At 59.4% G+C, this 20,892-nt stretch overlaps 1 protein-coding gene across 1 annotated transcript in view; it reads right to left on the reverse strand.

The window, feature by feature from the left end:
• The window catches only part of LOC140187873 (glutathione hydrolase 5 proenzyme-like), a 190,659-nt gene that overhangs the window by 108,825 nt on the left and 60,942 nt on the right, over positions 1–20,892 (reverse strand). Inside the window, exon 3 of the mRNA XM_072243675.1 lies at positions 17,276–17,365. Coding sequence (XP_072099776.1) covers positions 17,276–17,365 — 90 coding nt within the window. The remainder of the gene's footprint in view (positions 1–17,275; positions 17,366–20,892) is intronic.

The following is a 20,892-nucleotide window of genomic DNA, read 5'->3' on the forward strand; positions in this document are numbered from 1 at the left end:
ACACTCTGTCTTGTTCCACCCTCACTCCCCTCAGACTCTGTGCCTCGACCCTCCCTCATCCCGCTCACACTTGGTGTCACGTCCCTCCCTCACTCCTCCTCACACTCAGTCTTGTCTCTCTCTCACTCCCCGTCACACTCTGTCTTATCCCTCCCTAACTCCCCCTCACACTCTGTCTTGTAACTCCCTCACTCCCCCTCACACTCCGTGTCTCGTCCCTCCCTCACTCGCCCTCACAGTCTGTGTCTTGTCCCTCCCTCACTCCCCCTCACACTCTGTGCCTCGACCCTCCCTCATTCCCCTCACACTCGGTGTCTCGTCCCTCTCTCACTCTCCCTCACACTGTCTCATCCCTCCCTCACACCCCTCACACTCTGTCTTGTAACTCCCTCACTCCCCCTCACATTCGCTGTCTCGTCCCTCCCTCACTCCCCCTCACACTCCGTGTCTCGTCCTTCCCTCACTCCCCCTCACACTCGGTGTCATGTCCCTCCCTCACTCCCCCTCACACTCGGTGCCTCGTCCCTCTTTCACTCCCCCTCACACTCGGTGCCTCAACCCTCCCTCACTGCCCCTCACACTCGGTGTCACGTCGCTCCCTCACTCCCCCTCACACTCGGTGACACGTCCCTCCCTCACTTCTCACACTCCGTGTCACGTCCCTCCGTCACACCCCCTCACACTCTGTGTCTCGTCCCTCCTTCACACCCCCTCACACTCTGTGTCTCGTCCCTCCCTCACACCCCTTCACACTCTCTGTCTTGTCCCTTCCTCAATAGCCCTCACACTCTGTGGCACGTCCCTCCCTCACTCCCCCTCACACTCTGAGTCTCGTCCCTCCCTCACTCCCCCTCACACACCGTGTGTCGTCCCTCACTCACTCCCCCTCACAATCTGTGTCATGTCCCCCCCTCACTCTCCCGCACACTCGGTTTCTCGTCCCTCGCTCACTCCCACTCACACTCTGCGTCTCGTCCCTCCCTCACTCCCCCTCACCTTCTCTGTCTCGTTCCTCCCTCACAATCGGTGTCACGTCCCTCCCTCACTCCCACTCACACTCTGTGTCTCGCCCCTCCCTCACTCCCCTCACACTCGGTGTCACGTCCCTCACTCACTACTCACACTCTGTGCCTCGTCCTTCCGTCACACCTCATCACCTTCTGTGTCTCGTCCCTCCCTCACTCCCCTCACAATTGGTGTCACATCCCTCCCTCACTCCCCCTCACACTCGGTGTCTCGTCCCTCCCTCACTTCCACTCACACTCGGTGTCTCGTCCCTCCCTCACACCCCCTCACACTCGGTGTCTCGTCCCTCCCTCTCTCCCCCTCATGCTCTATGTCTCGTCCCTCCCTCACACCCCCTCACACTCTGTCTCGTCCCTCCCTCACTCCCCCTCAGACTCTGTGCCTCGACCCTCCCTCACTCCCCCTCACACTCAGTGTCTCGTCCCTCCCTCACTCCCCCTCACACTTGGTCTTGTCCCTCCCTCACTCCCCGTCACACTCTGTCTTATCCCTCCCTCACTCCCCCTCACACTCTGTCTTGTAACTCCCTCACTCCCCCTCACACTCCGTGTCTCGTCCCTCCCTCACTCCCCCTCACATTCCGTGTCTCGTCCCTCCCTCACTCCCCCTCACACTCAGTGTCTCGTCCCTCCCTCACTCCCCCTCACACTTGGTCTTGTCCCTCCCTCACTCCCCGTCACACTCTGTCTTATCCCTCCCTCACTCCCCCTCACACTCTGTCTTGTAACTCCCTCACTCCCCCTCACACTCCGTGTCTCGTCCCTCCCTCACTCCCCCTCACACTCTGAGTCTCGTCCCTCCCTCACTCCTGCTCACAGTCTCTGTCTCGTCCCTCCCTCACTCCCCCTCACACCCCGTTTCACGTCCCTCCCTCACTCCCCCAACACTCCGTGTCTCGTTCCGCCCTCACTCCCCCTCACACTCTGTCTCATCCCTCCCTCACTACCCCTCACACTCTGTGTCTTCCCTCTCCCTCACTCCCCCTCACACTCTATCTCGTCCCTCCCTCACTCCCCCTCACAACCGGTGTATCGTCCCCCCCTCACTCCCCCTCACACTCTGTGTCGCGTCCCTCCCTCACTCCCCCTCACACTCAGTGTCTCGTCCCTCCCTCACTCCCCCTCACACTCTGTCACGTGCCTCCCTCTCTCCCCCTCACACTCGGTGACTCGTCCCTCTTTCACTCCTCCTCACACTCGGTGTCACGTCTCTCCCTCACTCCCCCTCACACTCTGTCACGTGCCTCCCTCTCTCCCCCTCACAATCGGTGTCAAGTCCCTCCTTCACTCCCCCTCACACTCTGTGTCTCGTCCCTCCCTCATTCGCCCTCACACCCTGTGTCTCGTCCCTCCCTCACTCCTGCTCACAGTCTCTGTCTCGTCCCTCCCTCACTACCCCTCACACCCCGTTTCACGTCCCTCCCTCACTCCCCCGACACTCAGTGTCTCGTTCCTCCCTCACTCCCCCTCACACTCTGTCTCATCCCTCCTCACTCCCCCTCACACTCAGTGTCTCGTCCCTCCCTCACTCCCCCTCACACTCTATCTCGTCCCTCCCTCACTGCCCCTCACAATCGGTGTCACGTCCCTCCTTCACTACCCCTCACACTCACTGTATCGTCCCTCCCTCACCCCCCGTCACACTCGGTGTCAAGTCCCTCCCTCACTCCCCCTCACACTCGGTGCCTCGTCCCTCTTTCACTCCCCCTCACACTCGGTGTCACGTCCCTCCCTCACTCCCCCTCACACTCTGTCAAATGCCTCCCTTTCTCCCCCTCACAGTCGGTGCCTCGTCCCTCTTTCACTCCCCCTCACACTCGGTGCCTCAACTCTCCCTCACTCCCCCTCACACCCGGTGTCACGTCCCTCCCTCACTCACCCTCACACTCTGTCTCATCCCTCCCTCACTCTCCCCACACTCCGTGTGTCGTCCCTCACTCACTCCCCCTCACAATCTGTGTATTGTCCCTCCCTCACTCCCCCGCACACTCGGTTTCTCGTCCCTCGATCACTCCCCTTCACACTCTGCGTCTCGTCCTTCCCTCACTCCCCCTCACACTCTGTGTCTCGCCTCTCCCTCACTCTCCCTTCCACTCTGTGTCTCGTCCCTCCCTCACTACCCTCACATTCTGTGTCTCGGCCCACCCTCACTCCCACTCACACTTGGTGTCTCGTCCCTCGCTCACTTCCCCTCACAATCGGTGTCACGTCCCTCCCTCACTCCCCCTCACACTCTGAGTCTCGTCCCTCCCTCACTCCCCCTCACACTTTGTGTCTTCCCTCTCCCTCACTCCCCCTCACACTCTATCTCATCCCTCTCTCACTCCCCCTCACACTCTGTGTCTCGTCTCTCCCTCACTCCCCCTCACACTCTGTGTCGCGTCCCTCCCTCACTCCCCTCACACTCTGTGTCTCGTCCCTCCCTCACTCCCCCTCACACTCTGTCTCATCCCTCCCTCACTCCCCCTCTCACTCAGTGTCTCGCGCCTCCCTCACTCCCCCTCACACTCTGTGTCTCGTCCCTCCCTCACTCCCCCTCACACACTGTCACGTGCCTCCCTCTCTCCACCTCACACTCGCTGTCTCGACCCTCCCTCACTCCCCCTCACACTCTGTGTCTCGTCCCTCCCTCACTCCCACTCACACTCAGTGTCATGTCCCTCCTCACTCCCCCTCACACTCGGTGCCTCATCCCTCTTACACTCCCCCTCACTCTCGGTGCCTCAACCCTCCCTCACTGCCCCTCACACTCGGTGTCACGTCCCTCCCTCACTCCCCCTCACACTCGGTGTCACGTCCCTCCCTCACTTCTCACACTCTGTGTCACGTCCCTCCGTCGCACCCCCTCACACTCTGTGTCTCGTCCCTCCTTCACACCCCCTCACACTCTGTGTCTCGTCCCTCCTTCACACCCCCTCACACTCGGTGCCTCAACCCTCCCTCACTGCCCCTCACACTCGGTGTCACGTCCCACCCTCACTCCCCCTCACACTCGGTGTCACGTCCCTCCGTCACTTCTCACACTCTGTGGCACGTCCCTCCCTCACTCCCCCTCACACTCTGTGTCTCGTCCCTCCCTCATTCCCCCTCACACTCCGTGTCTCGTCCCTCCATCACTCCCCCTCACACTCTGTGTCTCGCCCCTCACACTCCGTGTGTCGTCCCTCCCTTACTCCCCCTCACACTCTGTGCCTCGTCCCTCCCTCACTTCCCCTCACACTTCATGTGTCGTCCCTCCCTCACTCCCCCTCACAATCGTTGTCACGTCTCTCCCTCACTCCCCCTCACACTCGGTGTCTCGTCCCTCCCTCACTTCCCCTCACACTCTGTGTCTCGTCCCTCCCTCACTCCCACTCACACTCTGCGTCTCATCCCTTCCTTACTCCTCCCCACACTCGGTGTCTCGTCCTTCCCTCACTCCCCCTCACACTCTCGGTCTCGTCCCTCCCTCACTCCCCTCACACTCTGTGTCTCGTCCCTCCCTCACTCCCCCTCACACTCTCTGTCTCGTCCCTCCCTCTCTCCCCCTCATGCTCTATGTCTCGTCCCTCCCTCACTCCTGCTCACAGTCTCTGTCTCGTCCCTCCCTCACTACCCCTCACACCTCGTTTCACATCTCTCCTTCACGCCCCCTCACACTCTGTCTTGTTTCTCCCTCACTCCCCCTCAGACTCTGTGCCTCGACCCTCCCTCATCCCGCTCACACTTGGTGTCACGTCCCTCCCTCACTCCTCCTCACACTCAGTCTTGTCTCTCTCTCACTCCCCGTCACACTCTGTCTTATCCCTCCCTCACTCCCCCTCACACTCTGTCTTGTAACTCCCTCACTCCCCCTCACACTCCGTCTCTCGTCCCTCCCTCACTCGCCCTAACAGTCTGTGTCTTATCCCTCCCTCACTCCCCCTCACACTCTGTGCCTCGACCCTCCCTCATTCCCCTCACACTCGGTGTCTCGTCCCTCTCTCACTCTCCCTCACACTCTGTCTCATCCCTCCCTCACTCCCCCTCACACTCTGTCTTGTAACTCCCTCACTCCCCCTCACACTCCGTGTCTCGTCCCTCCCTCACTCGCCCTCACAGTCTGTGTCTTGTCCCTCCCTCACTCCCCCTCACACTCTGTGCCTCGACACTCCCTCATTCCCCTCACACTCGGTATCTCGTCCCTCTCTCACTCCCCCTCACACTCTGTCTCATCCCTCCCTCACTCCCCCTCACACTCTGTGTCTCTTGCCTCCCTCACTCCCCCTCACACTCTGTATCTCGTGCCTCCCTCTCTCCCCCTCTCAATCGGTGTCACGTTCCTCCTTCACTACCCCTCACACTCGCTGTCTCGTCCCTGTCTGACTACCCCTCACACTCGGTGTCAAGTCCCTCCCTCACTCCCCCTCACACTCGGTGTCATGTCCCTCCCTCACTCCTCCTCACACTCGGTGCCTCGTCCCTCTTTCACTCCCCCTCACACTCTGTCACGTGCCTCCCTCTCTCCCCCTCACAATCGGTGTCACGTCCCTCCTTCACTCCCCCTCACACTCGCTGTCTCGTCCCTCCCTCACTCCCCCTCACACTCCGTGTCTCGTCCTTCCCTCACTCCCCCTCACACTCGGTGTCATGTCCCTCCTTCACTCCCCCTCACACTCGGTGCCTCGTCCCTCTTTCACTCCCCCTCACACTCGGTACCTCAACCCTCCCTCACTGCCCCTCTCACTCGGTGTCACGTCCCTCCCTCACTCCCCCTCACACTCGGTGACACGTCCCTCCCTCACTTCTCACTCTCTGTGTCACGTCCCTCCGTCACACCCCCTCACACTCTGTGTCTCGTCCCTCCCTCACACCCCTTCACACTCTCTGTCTCGTCCCTTCCTCAATACCCCTCACACTCTGTGGCACGTCCCTCCCTCACTCCCCCTCACACTCTGTGTCTCGTCCCTCCCTCACTCCCCCTCACACTCCGTGTGTCGTCCCTCCCTCACTCCCCCTCACACTCTTTGTCTCATCCCTCCCTCACTCCCCCTCACACTCCGTGTGTCGTCCCTCCCTCACTCGCCCTCACACTCTGTGTCTCGTCCCTCCCTCACTCTCCCTCACCTTCTCTGTCTCGTCCCTCCCTCACAATCGGTGTCACGTCCCTCCCTCACTCCCACTCACACTCGGTGTCTCGTCCCTCCCTCACTTCCCCTCACAATCGGTGTCACGTCCCTCCCTCACTCCCCCTCACACTCTGTGTCTGGTCCCTCCCTCACTCCCACTCACACTCTGCGTCTCGTCCCTTGCTCACTCCTCCTCACACTCGGTGTCTCATCCCTCCCTCACTCCCCCTCACTCAGTCTGTCTCGTCCCTCCCTCACTCCCCTCACACTCTGTCTTGACCCTCCCTCACTCCCCCTCACACTCTGCGTCTCGTCCCTCCGTCACTCCCCCTCACACTCCGTCTCAACCCTCCCTCACTCCCCCTCACACTCGGTGTCTTGTCCCTCTCTCACTCCCCCTCACACTCTATCTCGTCCCTCCTACACTCCCCCTCACAATCGGAGTCTCGTCCCTCCCTCACTCCCCCTCACACTCTGTGTCGCGTCCCTCCCTCACTCCCCCTCACACTCGGTGCCTCGTCCCTCCCTCACTCCCCCTCACACTCTGTGGCTCGACCCTCCCTCATCCCCCTCACACTCAGTGTCATGTCCCTCCCTCACTCCTCCTCACACTCTGTGTCTCGTCCCTCCCTCACTACCCCTCACACTCTGTCTCGTCCCTCCCTCACTACCCCTCACGCTCTGAGTCACGTCCCTCCCTCACTGCCCCTCACACTCGGGGTCTCGTGCCTCCCTCACTCCCCCTCACAATCTGTGTCTCATCCCTCGCTCACTCCCCCTCACACTCTACGTCTCGTCCCTCCATCACTCCCCCTCACACACTGTCTCGTCCCTCCCTCACTCCCCCTCACACTCTGTCTCGTCCCTCCCTCATTCCCTCTCACAATCGGAGTCTCGTCCATCCCTCATCCCCCTCACAATCGGTGCCTCGTCCCTCTCTCTCTCCCCCTCACACTCTGTGCCTCGTCCATCCCTCACTCCCCCTCACACTCCGTACGTCGTCCCTCCCTCACCCCCCTCACACTCAGTGTCTCGTCCCTCCCTCACACCCCCTCACACTGTGTCTCATCCCTCCCTCACTGCCCCTCACACTCTGTCTCGTCCCTCCCTCACTTCTCACACTCTGTGTCACGTCCCTCTGTCACACCCCCTCACACTCTGTGTCTCGTCCCTCCCTCACACCCCTTCACACTCTGTGTCTCGTCCCTCCCTCACACCCCTTCACACACCGTGTGTCGTCCCTCCCTCACTCCCCCTCACACTCTGTGTCTCATCCCTCCCTCACTCCCCCTCGTACTCCGTGTGTCGTCCCTCACTCACTCCCCCTCACAATCTGTGTTATGTCCCTCCCTGACTCCCCTGCACACTCGGTTTCTCGTCCCTCGATCACTCCCACTCACACTCTGCGTCTCGTCCTTCCCTCACTCCCCCTCCCACTCTGTGTCTCATCCCTCCCTCACTCCCCCTCACCTTCTCTGTCTCGTCCCTCCCTCACAATCGGTGTCACGTCCCTCCCTCACTCCCACTCACACTCGGTGTCTCGTGCCTCCCTCACTTCCCCTCACAATCGGTGTCACGTCCCTCCCTCACTCCCCCTCACACTCTGTGTCTCGTCCCTCCCTCACTCCCCCTCACACTCTGTGTCTCGTCCCTCCCTCACTCCCCCTCACACTCTGTGTCTCGTCCCTCCCTCACTGCCACTCACACTCTGCATCTCGTCCCTTCCTCACTCCCCCTCACACTCGTGTCTCATCCCTCCCTCACTCCCCCTCACTCAGTCTGTCTCGTCCCTCCCTCACTCCCCCTCACACTCGGTGTCACGTCCCTCCCTCACTCCTCACACTCTGTATCTCATCCCTCCCTCACTCCCCCTCATACTCTGTGTCTCGTTCCTCCCTCACTCCTGCTCACAATCTGTGTCTTGTCCCTCCCTCACTCTCCTTCACACCCCGTTTCACGTCCCTCCCTCACTCCCCCTCACACTCTGTCTTGCCCCTCCCTCAATCCCCCTTACACTCTGTGTCTCGTCCCTCCGTCAATCCCCCTCACACTCTGTCACATCCCTCCCTCACTCCCCCTCACACTCTGTGTCACGTCCCTCCCTCACTCCCCCTCACACTCGGTGTCTTGTCCCTCCCTCACTCCCCCTCACACTCTATCTCATCCCTCCTTCACTCCCCCTCACAATCGGAGTCTCGTCCCTCCCTCACTCCCCCTCACACTCTGTGTCGCGTCCCTCCCTCACTCCCCCTCACACTCGGTGCCTCGTCCCTTCCTCACTCCCCCTCACACTCTGCGGCTCGACCCTCCCTCATCCCCCTCACACTCAGTGTCACGTCCCTCCCTCACTCCTCCTCACACTCTGTGACTCGTCCCTCCTTCACTACCCCTCACACTCTGTCTCATCCCTCCCTCACTACCCCTCACGCTCTGAGTCACGTCCCTCTCTCACTGCCCCTCACACTCGGCGTCTCGTGCCTCCCTCACTCCCCCTCACACTCTGTCTCGTCCCTCCCTCACTCACCCTCACACTCTGTGCCTCGTCCCTCCCTCATTCCCTCTCACAATCGGAGTCTCGTCCATCCCTTATCCCCCTCACAATCGGTGCCTCGTCTCTCTCTCTCTCCCCCTCACACTCTGTGTCTCGTCCATCCCTCACTCCCCCTCACACTCTGTGTCTCGTCCATCCCTCACTCCCCCTCACACTCCGTATGTCGTCCCTCCCTCACCACCCTCACACTCGGTGTCATGTCCCTCCCTCACTCCCCCTCACACTCTATGTCTCGTCCCTCCCTTTCTCCCTCTCATGCTCTATGTCTCGTCCCTCCCTCACACCCCCTCACACTCTGTCTCGTCCCTGCCTCACTCCCCCTCACACTCCATGTCTCGTCCCACCCTCACTCCCACTCACACTCCATGTCTTGTTCCTCCCTCACTCCCCCTCAGTCTCTGTGTCTCGTGCCTCCCTCTGTCCCCCTCACAATCGTGTCACGTCCCTCCTTCACTACCCCTCACACTCGCTGTCTCGTCCCTCCCTCACTCCCCCTCACACTCGGTGTCAAGTCCCTCCCTCACTCCCCCTCACACTCGGTGTCACGTCCCTTCCTCTCTCCCCCTCACAATCGGTGTCACGTCCCTCCTTCACTACCCCTCACACTCGCTGTCTCGTCCCTCCCTCACTCCCCCTCACACTCGGTGTCAAGTCCCTCCCTCACTCCCCCTCACACTTGGTGTCACGTGCCTCCCTCTCTCCCCCTCACAATCGGTGTCACGTCCCTCCTTCACTCCCCCTCACACTCGCTGTCTCGTCCCTCCCTCACTCCCCCTCACACTCGGTGTCAAGACCCTCCCTCACTCCCCCTCACACTCGGTGTCACGTCCCTTCCTCTCTCCCCCTCACAATCGGTGTCACGTCCCTCCTTCACTCCTCCTCACACTCGCTGTCTCGTCCCTCCTCACTCCCCCTCACACTCTGTGTCTCGTCCTTCCCTCACTCCCCCTCACACTCGGTGTCATATCCCTCCCTCACTCCCCCTCACACTCGGTGCCTCGTCCCTCTTTCACTCCCCCTCACACTCGGTGACTCAACCCTCCCTCACTGCCCCTCACACTCGGTGTCACGTCCCTCCCTCACTCCCCCTCACATTCGGTGACACGTCCCTCCCTCACTTCTCACACTCTGTGTCACGTCCCTCCGTCACACCCCCTCACACTCTGTGTCTCGTCCCTCCATCACACCCCCTCACACTCTGTGTCTCACCCCTCCCTCACACCCCTTCACACTCTGTGTCTCGTCCCTCCCTCACTGCCCCTCACACCCTGTCTCATCCCTTCCTCAATACCCCTCACACTCTGTGTCTCGTCCCTCCCTCACTCCCCCTCACACTCCGTGTGTTGTCCCTCCCTCACTCCCCCTACACTCTGTGTCTCATCCCTCCCTCATTCACCCTCACACTCCGTGTGTCGTCCCTCACTCACTCCCCCTCACAATCTCTGTCATGTCCCTCCCTCACTCCCCTGCACACTCGGTTTCTCGTCCCTCGCTCACTCCCACTCACACTCTGCGTCTCGTCCTTCCCTCACTCCCCCTCCCACTCTGTGTCTCATCCCTCCCTCACTCCCCCTCACCTTCTCTGTCTCGTCCCTCCCTCACAATCGGTGTCACGTCCCTCCCTCACTCCCACTCACACTCGGTGTCAAGTCCCTCCCTCACTCCCCCTCACACTCGGTGTCACGTCCCTTCCTCACTCCCCCTCACACTCGGTTTCTCGTCCCTCGCTCACTCCCACTCACACTCTGTGTCTTGTCCCTCCCTTACCCCCCTCACACTCGGTGTCATGTCCCTCCCTCACTCCCCCTCACACTCGGTGCCTCGTCCCTCTTTCACTCCCCCTCACACTCGGTGCCTCAACCCTCCCTCACTGCCCCTCACAATCTGTGTCATGTCCCTCCCTCACTCCACTGCACACTCGGTTTCTCATCCCTCGCTCACTCCCACTCACACTTTGCGTCTCGTCCTTCCCTCACTCCCCCTCCCACTCTGTGTCTCGTCCCTCCCTCACAATCGGTGTCACGTCCCTCCCTCACTCCCACTCACACTCGGTGTCTCGTCCCTCCCTCACTCCCACTCACACTCGGTTTCTCGTCCCTCGCTCACTCCCACTCACACTCTGTGTCTCGTCCCTCCCTTACCCCCCTCACACTCGGTGTCATGTCCCTCCCTCACTCCCCCTCACACTCGGTGCCTCGTCCCTCTTTCACTCCCCCTCACACTCGGTGCCTCAACCCTCCCTCACTGCCCCTCACAATCTGTGTCATGTCCCTCCTTCACTCCCCTGCACACTCGGTTTCTCATCCCTCGCTCACTCCCACTCACACTTTGCGTCTCGTCCTTCCCTCACTCCCCCTCCCACTCTGTGTCTCGTCCTCCCTCACAATCGGTGTCACGTCCCTCCCTCACTCCCACTCACACTCGGTGTCTCGTCCCTCCCTCACTCCCACTCACACTCGGTGTCTCGTCCCTCCCTTACCCCCCTCACACTCGGTGTCATGTCCCTCCCTCACTCCCCCTCACACTCGGTGCCTCGTCCTTCTTTCACTCCCCCTCACACTCGGTGCCTCAACCCTCCCTCACTGCCCCTCACACTCGGTGTCACGTCCCTCCCTCACTCCCCCTCACACTCGGTGTCATGTCCCTCCCTCACTCCCCCTCACACTCGGTGTCACGTCCCTCCCTCACTCCCCCTCACACTCTGTGTCACGTCCCTCCGTCACACCCCCTCACACTCTGTGTCTCGTCCCTCCTTCAAACCCCCTCACACTCTGTGTCTCGTCCCTCCCTCACACCCCCTCACACTGTGTCTCATCCTTCCCTCACTGCCCCTCACACTCTGTCTCGTCCCTCCCTCACTACCCCTCACACTCTGTGTCTCGTCCCTCCCTCACTTCCCCTCACACTTCATGTGTCGTCCCTCCCTCACTCCCCCTCACACTCGTTGTCACGTCCCTCCCTCACTCCCACTCACACTCGGTGTCTCATCCCTCCCTCACTCCCACTCACACTCTGTGTCTCGTCCTTCCCTCACTCCCCCACACACTCTGTTCTCGCCCCTCCCTCACTACCCCTCACTCTCGGTGTCACGTCCCTCACTCACTACTCACACTCTGTTTCTCGTCCCTCCCTCACACCTCCTCACCTTCTGTGTCTCGTCCCTCCCTCACTCCCCCTCACAATCGGTGTCACATCCCTCCTTCACTCCCCCTCACACTCGCTGTCTCGTCCCTCCCTCACTCCCCCTCACACTCCATGTCATGTTCCTCCCTCACTCCCCCTCAGACTCTGTGTCTCGTGCCTCCCTCTCTCCCCCTCACAATCAGTGTCACGTCCCTCCTTCACTACCCCTCACACTCGCTGTCTCGTCCCTCCCTCACTCCCCCTCACACTCGGTGTCAAGTCCCTCCCTCACTCCCCCTCACACTCGGTGTCACGTGCCTCCCTCTCTCCCCCTCACAATCGGTGTCACGTCCCTCCTTCACTCCCCCTCACACTCGCTGTCTCGTCCCTCCCTCACTCCCCCTCACACTCCGTGTCTCGTCCCTCCCTCACTCCCCCTCACACTCGGTGCCTCAACCCTCCCTCACTGCCCCTCACACTCGGTGTCACGTCGCTCCGTCACACCCCCTCACACTCGGTGACACGTCCCTCCCTCACTTCTCACTCTCTGTGTCTCGTCCCTCCCTCACACCTCTTCACACTCTGTGTCTCGTCCCTCCCTCACTGCCCCTCACACTCTGTCTCATCCCTCCCTCACTACCCTTCACACTCTGTGTCTCGTCCCTCCCTCACTGCCCCTCACACTCTGTCTCGTCCCTTCCTCACTCCCCTGCACACTCGGTTTCTCGTCCCTCGCTCACTCCCACTCACACTCTGCGTCTCGTCCTTCCCTCACTCCCCCTCCCACTCTGTGTCTCGTCCCTCCCTCACTCCCCCTCACTTTCTGTGTCTCGTCCCTCCCTCACAATCGGTGTCACGTCCCTCCCTCACTCCCACTCACACTCTGTGTCTCGTCCCTCCCTCACTCCCACTCACGCTCTGCGTCTCGTACCTTCCTCACTCCCCCTCACACACGGTGTCTCATCCCTCCCTCACTCCCCCTCACTCAGTCTGTCTCATCCCTCCCTCACTCCCCCTCACACTCGGTGTCACGTCCCTCCCTCACTCCTCACACTCTCTATCTCATCCCTCCCTCACTCCCCCTCACACTCTGTGTCTCGTTACTCCCTCACTCCTGCTCACACTCTGTGTCTTGTCCCTCCCTCACTCCCCCTCACACTCGGTGTCACGTCCCCCCCTCACTTCTCACACTCTGTGTCACGTCCCTCCGTCTTACCCCCTCACACTCTGTGTCTCATCCCTCCTTCACACCCCCTCACACTCTGTGTCTCGTCCCTCCCTCACACCCCCTCACTGTGTCTCATCCCTCCCTCACTGCCCCTCACACTCTGTCTCGTCCCTCCCTCACTACCCCTCACACTCTGTGTCTCGTCCCTCCCTCACACACCCTCACACTGTGTCTCATCCCTCCCTCACTACCCCTCACACTCTGTGGCACGTCCCTCCCTCACTCCCACTCACACTCTGCGCCTCGTACCTTCCTCACTCCCCCTCACACTCGGTGTCTCATCCCTCCCTCACTCCCCCTCACTCAGTCTGTCTCGTCCCTCCCTCACTCCCCCTCACACACTGTGTCTCATCCCTCCCTCACTCCTCCTCACTCAGTCTGTCTCGTCCCTCCCTCACTCCCCCTCACACTCGGTGTCACGTCCCTCCCTCACTCCTCACACTCTCTATCTCATCCCTCCCTCACTCCCCCTCACACTCTGTGTCTCGTTCCTCTCTCACTCCCCCTCACACTCTGTGTCGCGTCCCTCCCTCACTCCCCCTCACACTCAGTGTCCCGTCCCTCCCTCACTCCCCCTCACACTCTGTCACGTGCCGCCCTCTCTCTCCCTCACACTCGGTGTCACGTCCCTCCCTCACTCCCCCTCACACTCGGTGTCACGTCCCTCCCTCACTCCCCCTCACACTCGGTGTCACGTCCCCCCCTCACTTCTCACACTCTGTGTCACGTCCCTCCTTCACACCCCCTCACACTCTGTGTCTCGTCCCTCCCTCACACCCCCTCACTGTGTCTCATCCCTCCCTCACTGCCCCTCACACTCTGTCTCGTCCCTCCCTCACTACCCCTCACACTCCGTGTGTCGTCCCTCCCTCACTCCCCCTCACACTTCATGTGTTGTCCCTCCCTCACTTCCCCTCACAATCGTTGTCACGTACCTCCCTCACTCCCACTCACACTCGGTGTCTCATCCCTCCCTCACTCCCCCTCACTCTCGGTGTCACGTCCCTCACTCACTACTCACACTCTGTGTCTCGTCCCTCCCTCACACCTCTTCACCTTCTGTGTCTCGTCCCTCCCTCACTCCCCCTCACAATCGGTGTCACATCCCTCCCTCACTTCCCCTCACACTCGGTGTCACGCCCCTCCCTCACTCCCCCTCACAGTCTCTGTCTCGTCCCTCCCTTACTCCCCCTCACACTCTGTGTCTCGTCCCTCCCTCTCTCCCTTTCATGCTCTATGTCTCGTCCCTCCCTCACACCCCCTCACACTCTGTCCCGTCCCTCCCTCACTCCCCCTCACACTCTGTCTCGTCCCTGCCTCACTCCCCCTCACACTCCATGTCTTGTTCCTCCCTCACTTTCCCTCAGACTCTGTGTCTCGTGCCTCCCTCTCTCCCCCTCACAATCGGTGTCACGTCCCTCCTTCACTACCCCTCACACTCGCTGTCTCGTCCCTCCCTCACTCCCCCTCACACTCGGTGTCACGTGCCTCCCTCTCTCCCCCTCACAATCGGTGTCACGTCCCTCCTTCACTCCCCCTCATACTCGCTGTCTCGTCCCTCCCTCACTCCCCCTCACACTCCGTGTCTCGTCCTTCCCTCACTCCCCCTCACACTCGGTGTCATGTCCCTCCCTCACTCCCCCTCACACTCGGTGCCTCGTCCCTCTTTCACTCCCCCTCACACTCGGTGCCTCAACCCTCCCTCACACCCCCTCACTGTGTCTCATCCCTCCCTCACTGCCCCTCACACTCTGTCTCGTCCCTCCCTCACTACCCCTCACACTCTGTGTCTCGTCCCTCCCTCACACACCCTCACACTGTGTCTCATCCCTCCCTCACTACCCCTCACACTCTGTGGCACGTCCCTCCCTCACTCCCACTCACACTCTGCGCCTCGTACCTTCCTCACTCCCCCTCACACTCGGTGTCTCATCCCTCCCTCACTCCCCCTCACTCAGTCTGTCTCGTCCCTCCCTCACTCCCCCTCACACTGTGTCTCATCCCTCCCTCACTCCTCCTCACTCAGTCTGTCTCGTCCCTCCCTCACTCCCCCTCACACTCGGTGTCACGTCCCTCCCTCACTCCTCACACTCTCTATCTCATCCCTCCCTCACTCCCCCTCACACTCTGTGTCTCGTTCCTCTCTCACTCCCCCTCATACTCTGTGTCGCGTCCCTCCCTCACTCCCCCTCACACTCAGTGTCCCGTCCCTCCCTCACTCCCCCTCACACTCTGTCACGTGCCGCCCTCTCTCTCCCTCACACTCGGTGTCACGTCCCTCCCTCACTCCCCCTCACACTCGGTGTCACGTCCCTCCCTCACTCCCCCTCACACTCGGTGTCACGTCCCCCCCTCACTTCTCACACTCTGTGTCACGTCCCTCCTTCACACCCCCTCACACTCTGTGTCTCGTCCCTCCCTCACACCCCCTCACTGTGTCTCATCCCTCCCTCACTGCCCCTCACACTCTGTCTCGTCCCTCCCTCACTCCCCCTCACACTCCGTGTGTCGTCCCTCCCTCACTCCCCCTCACACTTCATGTGTTGTCCCTCCCTCACTTCCCCTCACAATCGTTGTCACGTACCTCCCTCACTCCCACTCACACTCGGTGTCTCATCCCTCCCTCACTCCCCCTCACTCTCGGTGTCACGTCCCTCACTCACTACTCACACTCTGTGTCTCGTCCCTCCCTCACACCTCTTCACCTTCTGTGTCTCGTCCCTCCCTCACTCCCCCTCACAATCGGTGTCACATCCCTCCCTCACTTCCCCTCACACTCGGTGTCACGCCCCTCCCTCACTCCCCCTCACAGTCTCTGTCTCGTCCCTCCCTTACTCCCCCTCAAACTCTGTGTCTCGTCCCTCCCTCTCTCCCTTTCATGCTCTATGTCTCGTCCCTCCCTCACACCCCCTCACACTCTGTCCCGTCCCTCCCTCACTCCCCCTCACACTCTGTCTCGTCCCTGCCTCACTCCCCCTCACACTCCATGTCTTGTTCCTCCCTCACTTTCCCTCAGACTCTGTGTCTCGTGCCTCCCTCTCTCCCCCTCACAATCGGTGTCACGTCCCTCCTTCACTACCCCTCACACTCGCTGTCTCGTCCCTCCCTCACTCCCCCTCACACTCCGTGTCTCGTCCTTCCCTCACTCCCCCTCACACTCGGTGTCATGTCCCTCCCTCACTCCCCCTCACACTCGGTGCCTCGTCCCTCTTTCACTCCCCCTCACACTCGATGCCTCAACCCTCCCTCACTGCCCCTCACACTCGGTGTCACGTCCCTCCCTCACTCCCCCTCACACTCGGTGACACGTCCCTCCCTCACGTCTCACACTCTGTGTCACATCCCTCTGTCACACCCCCTCACACTCTGTGTCTCGTCCCTCCGTCACACCTCCTCACACTCTGTGTCTCGTCCCTCCCTCACACCCCTTCACACTCTGTCTCGTCTCTCCCTCACTGCCCCTCACACTCTGTCTCGTCCCTTCCTCAATACCCCTCACACTCTGTGTCTTGTCCCTCCCTCACTCCCCCTCACACTCCGTGTGTCGTCCCTCACTCACTCCCCCTCACAATCTGTGTCATGTCCCTCCCTCACTCCCCTGCACACTCGGTTTCTTGTCCCTCGCTCACTCCCACTCACACTCTGCATCTCGTCCTTCCCTCACTCCCCCTCACACTCTGTGTCTCATCCCTCCCTCACTCCCACTCACGCTCTGCGTCTCGTCCCTCCCTCACTCCCCCTCACACTCTGTGTCTCGTCCTTCCCTCTCTCCCTCTCATTTTCTATGTCTCGTCCCTCCCTCACACCCCCTCACACTTGGTGACTCACCCCTCCCTCACTCCCCCTCACACTCTGTGTCTCGTCCCTCCCTCTCTTCCCCTCACACTCTGTCTCATCCCTCCCTCACTCCCCCTCAGACTCTGTGCCTCGACCCTCCCTCATCCCCCTCACACTCTCTGGCTCGTCCCTCCCTCACTCCCCCTCACATTCTGTGTCTCGTCCCTCTCTCACTCGCCCTCACACTCTGTCTCTCTTGCTCCATCTTCATCATTCCCGACCCACCTCTTTCCTCACTGCCTCATCACTCCACAAACATCCTCCTTCTTCTTCCACTTTTGTGCTCTCTGTCTTATTCCCCACCCCTCATTCTCCCCTCCACGCCATCTCCGGCTCCCCCCTCAGCCTCCCATCCCCTCATGCCTCCAGCGTCTTTCTCTCCACTTTATTTTGTCCGCAAGAATTCTGGCTGGTATTTCTTTACCTTTCTTGATGAAACCCGTACACCTGGTCAACAGGTCTGGGTGCATATTCTTCGGCGCAGCCTCTCTTGCATTGATAACCACCACACGTTCTGGGAAAGAGATAGAGAATGTCACAGACAGACAGTACATCTCATTGACAGCACCCTGCACATTGCTTAGGGTAGTGTGCGCAGTACAGAGGGTGAGAGTCCGTGTGCACTGTACGGACGCCAGGAGTCCGTGTGCAATGTACAGACGTTGAGAGTCCGTGTGCAATGTACAGACGCCAAGAGTCCGTGTGCACTGTACAGACGGTGAGAGTCCGTGTGCAATGTACAGACGCCAAGAGTCCGTGTGCGCAGTACAGACGGCGAGGGTCCGTGTGCAATGTACAGACGGTTAGAGTCCATGTCCAATGTACAGACGGCGAGAGTCCATGAGCACTGTACAGACGGTGAGAGTCCATGTGCAATGTACAGACAGCGAGAGTCCGTGTGCAATGTACAGACGGCGAGAGTCCGTGTGCAATCTACGGACAGCAAGAATCCATGTGCAATGTACAGACAGTGAGAGTCTGTGCGCACTGTACAGACGGTGAGAGTCCATGTGCAATGTACAGACGGCGAGAGTCCGTGTGCAATGTATAGACAGCGAGAGTCCGTGTACACTGTACAGACAGCGAGAGTCCATGTGCAATGTATAGACAGCGAGAGTCCGTGTACACTGTACAGACAACGAGAGTCCGTGTGCAATGTACAGTCAGCAAGAGTCCGTGTGCACTGTACAGACAGCGAGAGCACGTGTGCACTGTACAGACAGCGAGAGTCAGTGTGCACTGTACAGACAGCGAAAGTCAGTGTGCAATGTACAGACAGCGAGAGTCTGTGTGCACTGTACAGACAGCGAGAGTCCGTGTGCAATATACAGTCAGCGAAAGTCCGTGTACACTGTACAGACAACGAGAGTCCGTGTGCAATGTACAGTCAGCAAGAGTCCGTGTGCAATATACAGACAGTGAGAGTCCGTGTGCAATGTACAGTCAGCGATAGTCCGTGTGCAATGTACAGTCAGCGAGAGTCCGTGTGCAATGTACAGACGGCGACAGTCCATGTGCAATGTACAGACGGTTAGAGTCCGTGTGCAATGTACAGATGTTGAGAGTCCATGTGCACTGTACAGACAGCGAGAGTCCATGTGCAATGTACAAATGGCGAGAGTCCATGTGCAATGTACAGTCAGCGAGAGTCCGTGTACACTGTACAGACAATGAGAGTCCGTGTGCAATGTACAGTCAGCAAGAGTCCGTGTGCTCTGTACAGACAGCGAGAGCACGTGTGCACTGTACAGACAGCGAGAGTCAGTGTGCACTGTACAGACAGCGAAAGTCAGTGTGCAATGTACAGACAGTGAGAGTCCGTGTGCAATGTACAGTCAGCGATAGTCCGTGTGCACTGTACAGACGGCGACAGTCCATGTGCAATGTACAGACGGTGAGAGTCCGTGTGCAATGTACAGACAGTGAGAGTCCGTGTGCAATGTACAGACGGCGAGAGTCCATGTGCAATCTACGGACAGCAAGAATCCATGTGCAATGTGCAGACAGTGAGAGTCTGTGCGCACTGTACAGACGGTGAGAGTCCATGTGCAATGTACAGATGGCGAGAGTCCGTGTGCAATATACAGTCCGCGACAGTACTTGTGCAATGTACAGACGGTGAGAGTCCGTGTGCAATGTACAGACGGCGAGAGAACGTGTGCAATCTACAGACGGTGAGAGTTCGTGTGCAATGTACAGATGGCGAGAGTCCGTGTGCAATATACAGTCCACGACAGTACTTGTGCACTGTACAGACAGCGAGAGTCAGTGTGCACTGTACAGACAGTGAGAGTCCATGTGCAATGTACAGACAGCGAGAGTCCATGTGCAATGTACAGGCAGCGAGAGCCCGTGTGCAATGTACAGTCAGCGAGAGTCTGTGTGCACTGTACAGACAGCGAGAGCACGTGTGCACTGTACAGACAGCGAGAGTCAGTGTGCACTGTACAGACAGCGAAAGTCAGTGTGCAATGTACAGACAGCGAGAGTCTGTGTGCACTGTACAGACAGCGAGAGTCCGTGTGCAATATACAGTCAGCGAAAGTCCGTGTACACTGTACAGACAACGAGAGACCGTGTGCAATGTACAGTCAGCAATAGTCCGTGTGCAATGTACAGTCAGCGAGAGTCCATGTCCAATGTACAGACGGCGAGAGTCCATGTCCAATGTACAGACGGCGAGAGTCCATGTGCAATTTACAGACAGTGAGAGTCCATGTGCAATGTACAGACAGCGAGAGTCCATGTGCAATGTACAGGCAGCGAGAGCCCGTGTGCAATGTACAGACGGTGACAGTCCGTGTGCACTGTACAGTTGGCGAGAGTCCGTGTGCACTGTACAGTCGGCGAGAGTCCGTGTGCACTGTACAGACAGCGAGAGTCCGTGTGTAATGTATAGACAGCGAGAGTCCGTGTGCAATGTACAGACGAAGAGAGTCCGTGTGCACTGTACAGACGTCGAGAGTCCGTGTGCACTGTACGGACGGCGAGAGTACCTGTGCAATCTACGGACAGCAAGAGTCCGTGTGCAAAGTACAGACGGCGAGTGTCCGTGTGCAATGTACAGATGGTGAGAGTCCGTGTGCAATGTACAGTCAGCGAGAGTCCGTGTGCAATGTACAGACGGCGAGAATCCATGTGCAATGGACAGACAGTGAGAGTCCGTGTGCACTGTAGAGTCAGCGAGAGTCCGTGAGCACTGTACAGATGGCGAGACTGGGTGTGCAATGTACAGACAGCGGGAGTCCATGTGCAATGTACTGACAACGAAAGCCCGTATGCAATGTACAGACAGCGAGAGTCAGTGTGCAATGTACAGACAGTGATTGTCCGTGTGCACTGTACAGACAGCGAGAGTCCGTGTGCAATATACAGTCAGCGATAGTCCGTGTACACTGTATAGACAACGAGAGTCCGTGTGCAATGTACAGTCAGCAAGAGTCCGTGTCCTATATACAGAGGGTGAGAGTCGTTGTGCAATGTACAGTCAGCGAGAGCACGTGTGCAATGTACAGACAGCGAGAGCACGTGTGCACTGTACAGACAGCGAGAGTCCGTGTGCAATATAGAATCAGCGATAGTCCGTGTACACTGTACAGACAACGAGAGTCCTTGTGCAATGTACAGTCAGCAAGAGTCCGTGTGCAATGTACAGACAGCGAGAGTCCGTGTGCAATGTATAGACAGTAAGAGTCTGTGTGCACTGTACAGTCAGCAAGAGTCCGTGTGCAATATACAGACGGCGAGAGTCCATGTGCAATGTACAGACGGTGAGAGTCCATGTGCAATGTACAGTCAGCGAGAGTCCGTGTGCTATGTACAGACGGCGACAGTCCGTGTGCAATGTACAGACGGCGAGAGCCCGTGTGCAATGTACAGACAGCGAGAGTCAGTGTGCAATGTACAGACAGTGATTGTCCGTGTGCACTGTACAGACAGCGAGAGTCCGTGTGCAATATACAGTCAGCGATAGTCCGTGTACACTGTATAGACAACGAGAGTCCGTGTGCAATGTACAGTCAGCAAGAGTCCGTGTCCTAT

The sequence above is a fragment of the Mobula birostris genome, chromosome 25, assembly GCF_030028105.1.
Source record: "Mobula birostris isolate sMobBir1 chromosome 25, sMobBir1.hap1, whole genome shotgun sequence".
NCBI lineage: Eukaryota > Metazoa > Chordata > Chondrichthyes > Myliobatiformes > Myliobatidae > Mobula > Mobula birostris.